Consider the following 13,613-nt stretch of genomic DNA (forward strand, 5'->3'; position numbering starts at 1 on the left):
GAACGAAAAATCGTCTCATTTGTCGTAAATTTTAGTGTGGAGTTTCCCGTTTAAAACCGAAATATCTAAATCCAGGAAAGGACAGTTATTACCGAATATTGGAACAACAATCTCCTTCGCTTTTCACAAATGTAACCTACCGAATTATACTATTTACCGGGTTTGTAATAACATGAGCAAATTAAAACGACGGGTGCCAAATGTGGAGCAGAATCTGCTTACCCCTCCGAAGCATCTGAGATTACACCAATCTTTTTGTGGGGTTCGTGTTGCTTATATATTAGTCTTTAGTTTTCTATGTTGTGTCTTGTTTACTGTTAATTGTCTGTTTGTCTTTTTCTTTTTGGCCATGGCGTTGTCAGTTGGTCACTTTGTGAGTTTCGTCCCTCTTTTGAATATCTAATGCCTGTTCCTTTTATAGCTTACTATGTGGTAAATGTTATGCTTATTGTTGAGGCCGTACGATGACCATTAAGTACATGTATAGTGGTTAATGTCTATGTCATCTGGTCTTTGTTGACGTCTTTTCTCATTGGCAATTATACCCCATTTTCTTTTTTATTTTGATATATTTGGTATATGATTGCCAATGACAATTCTCACAAGAGACAAACTGACACAGAAAATTTCAACAATTACTATGATAGTTCACATAACGTTCTTCACAATAATTAAATCCCATACCGCATATTCAGCTAAATAACAGCTACATGAGACAACTCTATGTCTTCTCGTTTGAAAACTAATCTCCTGGTAAACCATGCATTTTATTACCTCAAGTATTACCATTAATTGACACGATTTGTGACATTCACTGTGAAAGCTAAGGATGCTGTCAATCATTAATTAGTTACGCGACTTCTGATTGGTTGACCGATTTAAAATCTAACAGTTATATACCTAATATACAATGGCATTACCACATTTCGATATCAGCCTTCAGTATTTTGGGATTGATAATAATGGATATAAATTCACTGGATATACTACTTGCCAACACAACCGAAGTAAGATTATTTTACCTTTTAATTTTTGTGTGTTTAAAAGAAAGAATTGCACTGAAGTCCGTTTTTACAATTATGAATGAATATTTTATAACAGAACTAATCTCCTGGTAAATCATGCATTCATCGTTTCTGATCACTAACTTTGAATCTGCAGAACTGCATATTTAGACACAATTTTTACAATTCAAAGGTATTTACAGCCGATTTCAATGAGTGTGTAGATAAAGGTAACATCTTGGTTAGCTTGCTAGCTAGTTGAACCGTGAATTCATTGTAAGGTAAGATATACTCCCCTCCCTTCGAAGTAGCTATAAGTATTCTATAAGATGTATATATAGACTAGACCGTTGGTTTTCCCATTTGAATGGTTTTACACCTGTCATTTTTAGGGCCCTTTATAGCTTGCTGTTTGGTGTGAGCTAACATGAAGGCTCCGTGTTGAAGACCTTACTTATCATAAGGCCTATATAATAATAATGACCTATAATAGTCTACTTTTACATATTTTGACCTAGATGAGAGAGTTGTCTAATTGGCATTGATACCACATCTTCTTATATCTATTACAAAATAGTCAATACTCATTTAAAATCCTTTCTCAGTAATAATCCTTTCATGTGAATAATGAAATTAATGATCATAGCTACAGGATTTATTGTATTATAATTCATTCACATGTGTGACACTCAATACGTGACACAATGATAAAATAGACAATTATAATTATTAACTGAGAAATTAATCAATCGCCAGAACTGACTTTTAATTGAGTTTTACAAACATGCAAATGCCGTTCAAAATAAATTATATAACATAGTTACTGTAATACGACAGTACATAAATAAATAGTGTTGATTTTTCGCAAGCTATGGCATGGTTACGACGTATGCGCTCTATGTTTTCTGTCCAATAATCTATTGAAATTTACCTATTTTCATTGAAAATCAATACGAGTGCAACTTGTGGCGTCATAATGTAACGTAGAAACGTAAAGTTTTCAACAAAATAGCTTATTTCCTATCTAGTCACTATATTAGCTTTAACTTATTGTGATATTGGTCAATACATCCGAATTTGACGCTAAAAAAGGGGGCCATTTTAGGACCTTACTGAACATACTCCTTTGACACCAAACAACAAGATTAGAACTAAAGAATTGATATTGTTTGGAAGAAAACGGATAGTTACATTTAATATTTCACATACTATTGTTACCAATTTTATACCAAGCAACAGGATTAAAACAACTTAATTGATATCCAATCAAATCAATTGACATAATTAGCTGCAATCCTAATTAAATTTAACAAACATGCCGGTCTAATTAAAATCTGTTTTATTTATTTCTTAAAAATACATGTTTTATTATAATTATCACGTTCAGAAAATTAATGCAATATAGCAGTGTTTTTCTCGTTCTGAAACTGACCAAAAAGACAACAAACAGCAGACAGGAAAAATTGTCCAATTTTGATAGTATAATGCATAATGTTTTGATGAAATGGAATATCACTATCCGTTTTGATTTTTATCAAATAATGCGACAATCCAATATAATTTGATCCCGAATTGTCTTAATCTCCGTTTTATAGATATCGATGTATCCGAATTATCTTCTTTATTCTCAATAAACCATATACATAGATACAAAGAAGACAATTATGTACGATAATGTTCCATGAATTCTTTTTCTTGACACTGTTTATCCTCTGTTTTTGTCTTTTAAAATCTTGCTATTTTTTTTTCATTATCGAACATGTCAAAAAAGGAAAAATATAACGGACAGTGCACATCGATATTTATCAACTTTATTGTTATTTCTTACTGAACACATTATAAATCATATGGAATATAATTATACAAAATTACTACAGTATAACCAAATGTAATCTGGAGCAACACAATTATGCGCATTTCGAAAAGGGAACTTATATTTGTCATAAAATGTCTGAACCAAATCGGTAATTGACCATACGTTGAAGTGCTACAACCCTCTTCCACCATAAATAGATAAAACAAGAGGAGTAATAAAACGTCAGTGAAGGTCAATAACTTCCCATTACGAGATTAAATAAACAAAAAAGGATCTGCGTCGGAAAGATTACTACCCTATTGTTTATTACCGCAAGTATTACCATTAATTGTACACGATTTGTGACGTTCACTGTGAAAGCTAAAGGATACTGTCAATCATTAATTGATTACGCGACTTCTGATTGGTTAGCCGATTTAAAATCGAACAGTTGTATACCTATATACAATGGCATTACCACATTTCGATATCAGCCTTCAGTATTTTGGGATTGATAATAATGGATATAAATTCACTGGATATACTAGTTTCCAACACAACCGAAGTAAGATTATTTTTCCTTTTAATTTTTGTGTGTTTAAAAGAAAGAATTGCACTGCACTGAAGTCGGTTTTTACAATGAATGAATATTTTATTACAGAAGCAAACATAACGCTATTGCAAAAAAGCATATTATATAACGACAATAATGACAATAAAACATGCAGAGAACAACACAATAAGGTCATAATAAGCACAGAACTACAACTGTTATGCAATGATAAATTGTACTCTTAACGCATTAAGGAAGTTACACAATTTTTTTAGTTACAGTCTTTGAGTCTGTCTGTTACAAAATTACAAGTTTTCTGTTATTAGGCCATGCGCAATAATATTTGGGTAAAAGCTGTAGCCTCAAGGATCAAAAGGCAGAACATACTAAAGCATAATGGTACTCAAACAAGGCTAGGTTGTGCCTTACAATGATAATTTACAGTATTAAATAGATATACCGTATCCTGCGACAATCACTTGTCAGCTAGTACGATATTCGTTTGCTTTAAGTTGAGTACGATGTTTCAAGTCTTCAAGTTGTCTAAAATACTAGTAAAAAAAGGCGAAACTAAATACTAATAGAGGAGGGTTAATTAAATAAAGCTGTGTAACCTTGGAAAAAATAAAGAAATCTTTGAGTTATAGACATATCTGTATCACAAAAAAAGACGGGTTCGATTTTCTTAGTACTTCTTTTTCGGTTAAAGATCAAATACTAAAGAACATCCATTCAAATCATGCATGTAGTACTTTTTTATCTTGTTGTTTGAGGAATATTGGTAGGACTGGGCAATAATACTAGTAGGTAAACAGTATATTACCTACCTAAAGTATTTTTTTTATCAGTTTTGATTAAGCATCGTTAAAATTACAATGTTTTTCAGCAGTAAACAGGCATACTTTTTTGTTTGGCCTTAGGCTTTATAGAAAATGTCACGACATATGTAACAGTTACATGGGAACACTTACAATAAGATGAGTGAAGTTAAAGAAATGTTTAACGTGCAGTGGCAAATATTGCATGCATGTTAAAGACGAGACCAAATTAACAATTAACACGTCTGGTAAGTCTTGTCAAAAAGGCGCTCAGAAAAGAAGGTCGGAAATAAAAATACGATTTGGAGCTGAGGGTGTATTTGACATGGACACACAGTTTACCTTACTCTTATCTACACGTTTGTGGCGAAGCGTCAATCAGCTGGTAGGGGTGGGGAGGCCGTATGACATTTGCACCGGAAAAAAAATCTTGCATTTGCGCCAAAAAAAAGAGAATTTTTCATTTTCGCCTACTTTATTTCACGTTATCCATTTCATTCATTCATTTATGGCTAGCTGTACCCTTTTGAAACTATAAGAAGACGAATAACGGTCCAGAATACTTTCATTTGGTTTACAATTAACAGTTCTATTCTCACCACCCTAACATATATGTATGTATGGGTGAAAATCCAGGCTGTCACTTATGTCAAAATGAGGACTCTTTAAATGTCCGCCTCTGATCGCAATCCAGAGAAAGAAAAGATTGACTTCGTTGTTAGCAGATACAACAAAAATAAAAATAAAAAACAAATCGCCACAAGAGACAAAAAGACACACAAATTACCAACTATAGGGCACCGTACAGCCTTCAACAATGAGCAAAGCTCATACTGCCTAGTCAGCTATAAAAAGCCCCGAAATGACAAATGTAAAACAATTCAAACAAGTAAACTAACGGCCTAATTTATGTACATAAAAAACAACGAAAAACAAGCATGTAACACAGCAAGAAACGACAACCACTGAATTACAGGCTCGTTACTTGGGACAGTGATTTCTGTGATTTTATAAATTATTGTAAACCGAGTGCATTTATCTTTTAAATTTACTTATCCTGCTGGAAATCCTACTTCCATCTTCCCCTGGTGAGTAAAAAAGGGGACAACTAGATATATATACATCTCATAATTGACATTTCATAACATAATATACATTTGGCTTTCTGAAGAGGTTTATAATGATAACAAAAATCACCTGTTAATTAAATGAACACAATCGGCGCAAATGAAAGACAAAAGAGTCGCAAATGAAAGTAAAATCGGCGCAAACGAAAGACAATATCGGTACACGTGAAAGAACAAAAGACGCAAAGGCAAAGACACGAGTGGGCGGCAGGTTTACATCAATGCATTTGTTTTAATACATTTCTGTAGATATACACAATATCTGCAACTGTCAGCATGGTCTTATATCATCGATCAGTCACAGCGATAATGTGTCTTTCGTGATCACCAGCACTTTGTGGTGTGCTCATCACCTGACAGTCGAAATTTGAATGAATTATAAACATAAGCAGTAAAATACAGTAGAAATGACAGACAATCTATATAAACATGTTAGTGGCTTTGAACTAGTTGTTAGATAACTGCGAGTACTCTCAGATCTGTTCATTGTGTCTTTTAGTGTCGGGATGTATAAGTACCCGTCCACGTTCACTTGTATTTTTGTCCATCTGATGAGTTAAGCCTTTTTCAACTGATTTTTATAGTTCGTTCTTATGTTGTACTGTTATACCACTGTTCCAGGATAGGGGAGGGTTGGGATCCCGCTAACATGTTTAACCCCGCCACATTATTTATGTATGTGCCTGTCCCAAGTCAGGAGCCTGTAATTCAGTTGTTGTCGTTTGTTTATGTGTTACATATTTGTTTTTCGTTCATTTTTTTTAACATAAATAAGGCCGTTAGTCTTCTCGTTTGAATTGTTTTGCATTGTCTTATCGGGGCCTTTTATAGCTGACTATCCGGTATGGGTTTTGCTCATTGTTGAAGGCCGTACGGGTGACCTATAGTTGTTAATGTCTGTTTCATTTTGGTCTTTTGTGGATAGTTGTCTCATTGTCAATCACACCACATCTTCTTTTTTATATTACATTTATTATTAAAGAAATTATTATTGCTTTAACTGCCGGGAATATTTCCGGAGATTATTTCTTACTAACTTGGCTTGAACATAATGCATACTTAAATCTCCGTATATACCCATATATATACATAACACATGCGTACCACGTGAACAAGACTGCTGATATATATAATACCAATACCAAATTATTTATTATAGTGACATGTGTTTTATAACAATATACAATATTTCAATAAGCAGTTGTAATTACATGTATCAACACCCGGCCCTTTGGACCTATAAGTCACTTTAAACATTTATACATATAAAAAATAATAATCATTTAACAGCGGACAAAGTTAGAATTTAAGTTTGATTGTTCCTATACAAAAAGTTTTTTCTTTTATTAAATGCATTGTTCAAAAATTTAGCAGTTTTTCTAGGATATTTGCAGATAAGAAGTTTAAATTGTTCATCTTTAGAAAGGTCTTCAAAAGAGTGTTCTATATCCAATATAAGCTGATTTCTTAAATCTCGGTAAAAGTCACAGTCCATCAGGAAGTGGCGTTCATTTTCAACATCACGTGAGTCACACATTTTGCAAATGCGGTCAGCTTCTGCTTCTCCAACGAACCGTCCGATTTCGATCCTCAAAGGAAGTATGCCGCATCTAAATTGTGCCAGTATAGAACGTTCAGAACGAGAGAGGTTCAGTCCAACATATGTTTCACATTTATATTCTGATTTGAATGTTTTATATGTCCGCAATTTCGGGAAGTTTGTAATAGAGTTTTCCCATTCAGTGGAACACAACATGAAAAGTCTGTCTTTTACAAGAGAAATATCACAAGTTTGTTTTTGGTGGAAATAATCTTCCAAGTCAATGTGTGACAAAATAAGTTTAATATCTGATGACCAATTGTTCAAACACCGTTCAAGGTCCCAGTTGAAAACCTGTTTACATACGCGTGAATCGTCCATTCGAATAAGCTTGTTCCATAGTCTATTTATATTGTACCAGTGTCTTTCTTTACATGGCAGCCATCCAAAATCACCATTTGTAGCAACTTTTGGGGCGAATTTATGAACACCTAAGAAATAACGAATGGCTTTGTTTTGTACTAAGTTAACACATGCATAGTCTTTAAAACCCCAGACAGATGAGTTATAGTCTAAAATCGGTACGACACATGAGGTAAACAGCTTTTCAAATGTCTTTATTCCAAAATTCTTAAGAGTATGAATTTTTGAAATAATTCCACCGAGTGCTCGCCCTCCAGCTTCCGACAGTCTCTCTGCATTCACTTTATAGTCTTTAAATTCATGGAACATAACACCCAGATATTTGTACTTGTCGACAGTCTGTAATGAATTTCCTCCAATTTTAAACTTGTATTCTGATCGTTTTATACGAGATTGGCGGAAATGAACTACTTTCGATTTCTCAGTGTTGATAAGTACTCGCCATCGCTTACACCAGTCATGTACTTTGTTCAACATCGTTTGCATGTCATTTTCAGTTGGTGAAATTAACACTATATCGTCAGCATACAACAGTATCGATATATTTGAGTTTCCTATGCTAACACCAAGGTCAAGGTCTTTAACTTCCTGCACTAAATCATTAATGAAAATGGAGAAAAGTGTCGGCGAAAGATTATCGCCTTGTCGAACACCGGAATTACAACTAAACCAATCCGTCAAAGTATCATTCAAACGAATACAAGCGGTAGTATTAACGTATATGCTTTTGATAGAGTTATAAATTTTCCCATCGATTTTATTTAAAAGAAGCTTGTACAGTAGAATATCTCTATCAACAAAGTCAAATGCCTTTTTTAAATCTATAAATGTTGCAAACGTTTTCGGACAGTTCCTCACAATTGCATTTAGTGTGAAAATATATATAATTAGTAATATTTAATATACTTTATATCTTAATTCAGCTTGTTAATAACGCTTGTCAATACACATGCACACGAAATTATTAGCCACCGCATTGTCAATGAATATTTTTCATTTAAATCCAATATTTATAATGACTTATAAAAAAGAAGATGTGATATGATTGACAATGAGACAACTCTCTACAAGAGACAAATTGACATAGACATTAACTATGGCTCACCGTACGACCTTCAACAATATGCAAAGCCCATACCGCATAGTCAGCTATACAAGTTCTATTTGGTTCATTATAATTATGATAATTCATTGTTTCTAATTTTGAGGTTTTTTTTCAGGGGTGGTTTTGTTAGCCCATGGAATATTAAGCGATTCTTTATCTCTAAATCAAACATTTATACAACATTCTCAACTTTGAAAATTAGGCGGTGCAGTTATAAAGCTGTTATATTAAAATTTTGTCTTTGGCAATTCATAATTTAATACTATAACAACTAAGTTTAAAAGTTTATTGTTTCCATAGCAACAGGTTATTATACAAAACATTTGAAATTTAAGTATCCCTTTTAGTTGAAATGATTCGGTTTATTTAACATATTATATTATGCATTAACCTGTACGTTAAGTTTTGTAAAGCTGCTTCACTTGATAGAATGGAATTTGGGCAAGTTTTATTTAATTAGTTAAAATTTGCATAGAGTTACGTCCCTTAATTTAGGTCAGTTGTGAAATTCTAAATTTATTATCAAGTGAGACTTGCTATTTTATTGTGTAAATTCTGTAGCACAGAAAAGTCAGTACAACAAACTTTAAGCCATACAAAAAATGTTATTAAGAAAATAAATGAAAACACAAAAATCAATTTAGGTATATGGAAACGGCTCGAACTCCGTGTCATTTATAATTATCGTTCTGAGTTTCGTGACCAATGACTATTCCATCACGGGCTTTCGGCGGCGGAAATGGTTTAAAAAATGAAAGAAAAAAAAACCTCATTTATTATAAATCAAAGACTAAATAGATTTAAAAAGATGTGGTTTAATGAGTGCCAATGAGACATCTCTTTTTCCAAGTCAAAATTTGTAGAAGTAAACCATTATCACAGAGCCTTCAAGTTGTTTAAGACCGAACAGCAAGCTATAAAGGGCCGCAAAATGACAATTGTAAAACCACTCAAACGAGAATAAAAAAACGAGCACATTTGATTTTTCACGTTTGAACAATTAATTTGCATTGTATAATAGCCAACCATTTCCTTAATAAATCTAGGTTATACATAATATCTAACTTCGCATCGTCTGCAAATCCAAATCTTCGTATTAATTTTCTATTACATTCTGTATAAAATACATTTAGAACACAAAAATGCAAATCTGCGGTTATTGTAGCATAATCAGCGAAAATCTTCCTGTCGGAATATCAAAACCTTGACGGTTTATATTCAAAACAAAATTATAATGATAATCAAAAAATGAAATTATAACATTTAAAACAGATCTCAGTACTACTTGTCTTTTGTTTTCAGAGAGCGGAGTTATAAAAAATTAAGTGAACGGATAAAACATTACGTTATATATGAAAACGAAAAATTTTGTTTTTAGAGATCTCTGTTCACCTTCTCCTTTTGAACCTTTAAGCGTCGGGTCCAGGCTAAGTAGAAACATACTAAAGCGCGTATAATTTAAATATATATACTAAGAACGTCTGAACCAGTGATAACTCTACAACAGGTTGTATCCATCATCGGATCAGTCTAGTTTAGGTGTACTTATAATATAAATGTTTCCGTGATTGCATCCTGCAAAAAATTGTAAGATCCAGATCTCTACGATATACATGTAAAATTCAGGTAATCTGTAAAATTCCATCGTCATGCCTTATATATCATGTTCTGTGGTACGACGCTAAATAAAAACTGACGAGGAAATTGTTTAAAGTATCGCCCGGCTAGCCTACCGAAAGCTTTATTAGTGTCGAGTGGAGTCTAGCGAGTTGGGTATCTCAGTATAAAAAAGAAAATAGTATGTGTTCGAATCTCGGTCATGAACGGACATCTTATATACCTAGTGTGTGTGTGGGGGTGGGTGTGGGTGGGTGTGAAAATTACCACTTTTAATGAACAATACCACCATATACCTGACATCAACGTCAAGGTTTGAGTAGAAATATCACGAAAAGTCAATTATACCGTAAAAGCGGCTCATTTATACATTTTTTTTGTACGTGGTCTGGATTTAACTAATATTCAGCTATAACTCAATAATCAACTCCTTGATAGTAAAACTGTACAGTAGAGTTATTGAAAGAATAAAACATTTCTCCAACCTGAAATTAACACAATCAAAATGTCCTGTAAATCTATATAACATATAAACTAATCAGTGGCGGATCCAGCCATTTTAAAAAGGGGGGTTCCCAACCCAGAATAAAGAGGGGGGGGGGGGGTTCCAACTATATGCTCCCATTCAAATGCATTGATCGGCCAAAATAAAAAAGGGGGGTTCCAAACCCCCGCACCCCCCCCCCCCCCTGGATCCGCCACTGCTAATACATTTTCATTAATTTATATTTTTTCTATAGACAGACACTACAACAAATGGAACAATACTGGAACAAAGCGCTGTTATCACACCAACGATGAGATTAATACTTTCAGCAATTACAACCATACCTGTTCTCGTTAACATTTTTTATGTTGTCGTCTGCTTTACAACACTCAAAAAGAAATTTCACAATCTGTTGGTACTAATGTTATGTGTGGGTGACAGTATCCTTTCAACATCGCTGACAATGTATTCATTAACAAAGATGATTGACTTGGTGAAGACTAACATTATCTGGTGTATTGTCCAAACATTTGGTGTTTGTTATGGCTTAGTTTTCACATATACAATTGTATTTTGGATATGCTGTGAACGATATGTTGTTGTAAAGAATTACAACTTTGGAGCACAACTTTTCTTTGAAAGATTTAAATTGGTTATAATTGGTGGATCTATTGCGTTAGGGTTTTTGTTCACCATTGAACTGGTTACACTGGTTCCTAAAGCACAAACAATCGAATCTTGTACCGTACCAAATTTATACGGAAACCATCTGAACTTTTTTATTCAGTTCATAGCTGGAGTTTTAACTTCATTCATGGCAGGAATCCTTGTTCTAACCATTAGAACAAGTATGCTTATTTTGAAATATTTTTTCAAACCAACAAGAACCACTATAAATCAAAACGGCCAAGAAAGTCTTGAAATGACGATAACGGAAGATGATACACCTTGTGAGTGTAAAAACTGCAGAATTCAAAACAATTACGTTTCCACTTCGGAAAACAAAGAGTGGACCACTGTAGAATTGATGAGTAACGAAATAACCGAAGAGATGACTAAATCGGTTGAAATGTCGAATCGAATTAGCGAGATTGTAAAACAATTGAGAAAAGATCGTGAAGTAGAAAACGGTCAAATTTTGATCACACCAAAAAGTATAGTACAAAAAACTTTGCGAAAGATAAAGCCAAGTACATGGGAGAAAAGAGCATTTATAACAACGATTATTATAGCAGTAACCACGATATTTCTGACAGGTCCATTCATATTTTCATTTTGGCTAGATTTTTTCTATGGAACGAGATTTACATCTCAGAAAACGAGACTACTTTTATTTGTACCCCTAGTGTTGAACAGTATAATAAATCCTTTCATCTATGCTTGGCGTATTCCAGAAATTAAACAAAGAATTAAGAGAATCTTTACATGTTGTAAACGATAATAATAAATGTTATTTGTTTTGCAATGAACAATGATGTTACACTATTTATTAAGTTCTGGATTTGTTAATATGTTTTGGGATGGTATTTCTCGTTATATATTTAAATTTCCTACAGTTGCTGTAGTTTCCACTATTCTATACATGTATAAAATTATGTTTTATTTTCTATTATTCGTTATATTTTGTATTATTGCACCCCATTCTCTATTATCTATTTATTTATTTATTTGCCGGTTTTTATCTTCTTCTTTATTTGTGTATTTTATTCTCCATTCTGTAAGTCGTATCCCGAAACAAGAATGTGGTTTTTTTTTTTTATGCAAACATTTTAGTTTTTTTAGGATATTTTCAATATCGATGCTCCTAAATGCTTGTTTTTAAATCTAGCAATTGACTTCCATGACTTTTAAACTGTTAATAATTAGCCAACTCGTTTGAAAAAATCTAGAATTGCTTACACATGTATCAGGCTTTTATTAAATAATAGAGTATTTTTAAAACAAGAAATAAACTTTGTTATGCAAATAAATCAAAATAGAAAATCAAAGCATAAAGGGCTTTTCTAGGAAGTCAATTGGGGAAAAATAACACTCAATGAATTTCATACGTCTAAAGCGCCTTTCTGGATTTATATCTTCACCATGAACGCTCATTGTTACTTGTACTCTTCTCTACCCCACTAGCACAATGTGTTTATTTATCAAATGCAACAAGAAACAAGTTCATTTATTATACCCCACGCAACGGGTTGCGGAGGGTATAATGTTTTTGACCCGTCCGTCCGTCCGTCCGTCAGTCCTGTTTCTTGTCATCGCAACTCCTCTCAAACCACACAATGGAATTTCACGAAACCTTTTCAGATAATAAGGACATACTATGTAGTTGTGCATATCGACGGGAAATTGCGATTCATTTTTTTTTCTAGGAGTTACACCCCTTTGAACTTATTTACTTTAATGTACTACTGCAACAGTTTGTCATCGCAACTCCTCTCAAACCACAAAACAGAATTTCACGAAACCTTTTCAGATAATAAGGACATACTATGTAGTTGTGCATATCGACAGGAAATTGCGACTCAATTTTTTTTCTAGGAGTTACGCCCCTTTGAACTTATTTACTTTAATGTACTACTGCAACAGTTTGTCATCGCAACTCCTCTCAAACCACACAACAGAATTTCACGAAACCTTTTCAGATAATAAGGACATACTATGTAGTTGTGCATGTCGACGGGAAATTGCGATTTAATTTTTTTTCTAGGAGTTATGCCCCTTTGAACTTATTTACTTTAATGTACTACTGCAACAGTTTTTCATCGCAACTCCTCTCAAACCACACAACAGAATTTCACGAAACCTTTTCAGATAATAAGGACATACTATGTAGTTGTGCATATCGACGGGAAATTGTGATTCAATTTTTTTTCTAGGAGTTACGCCCCTTTGAACTTATTTACTTTAATGTACTACTGCAACAGTTTGTCATCGCAACTCCTCTCGAACCACACAACAGAATTTCACGAAACCTTTTCAGATAATAAGGACATACTATGTAGTTGTGCATATCGACGGGAAATTGCGATTCAATTTTTTTTCTAGGAGTTACGCCCCTTTGAACTTATTTACTTTAATGTACTACTGCAACAGTTTGTCATCGCAACTCCTCTCAAACCACACAACAGAATTTCACGAAACCTTTTC

General features: G+C 33.4%; 1 protein-coding gene across 1 annotated transcript; it reads left to right on the forward strand.

Annotated features, from left to right (window-relative positions):
- The first annotated feature begins 3,273 nt into the window (after positions 1–3,273).
- LOC139523677 (uncharacterized) lies at positions 3,274–12,076 on the forward strand. Its single transcript, XM_071317875.1, has 2 exons — positions 3,274–3,364; positions 10,723–12,076. The coding sequence occupies exons 1-2, from the start codon at positions 3,320–3,322 to the stop codon at positions 11,908–11,910; spliced, it is 1,233 nt and encodes a 410-aa protein (XP_071173976.1). The 5' UTR covers positions 3,274–3,319; the 3' UTR covers positions 11,911–12,076.
- The last annotated feature ends 1,537 nt before the right edge of the window (positions 12,077–13,613 follow it).

This window comes from Mytilus edulis, chromosome 5 (assembly GCF_963676685.1).
Source record: "Mytilus edulis chromosome 5, xbMytEdul2.2, whole genome shotgun sequence".
NCBI lineage: Eukaryota > Metazoa > Mollusca > Bivalvia > Mytilida > Mytilidae > Mytilus > Mytilus edulis.

Bases quoted from the DNA above. Each gene is read 5' to 3' on its own strand.
- LOC139523677 (XM_071317875.1), top strand. From the start codon at position 3,320: ATGGATATAAATTCACTGGATATACTAGTTTCCAACACAACCGAA. The intron at 3,365-10,722 runs GTAAGATTATTT...TTTTTTCTATAG, and splicing joins TAGTTTCCAACACAACCGAA to ACAGACACTACAACAAATGG.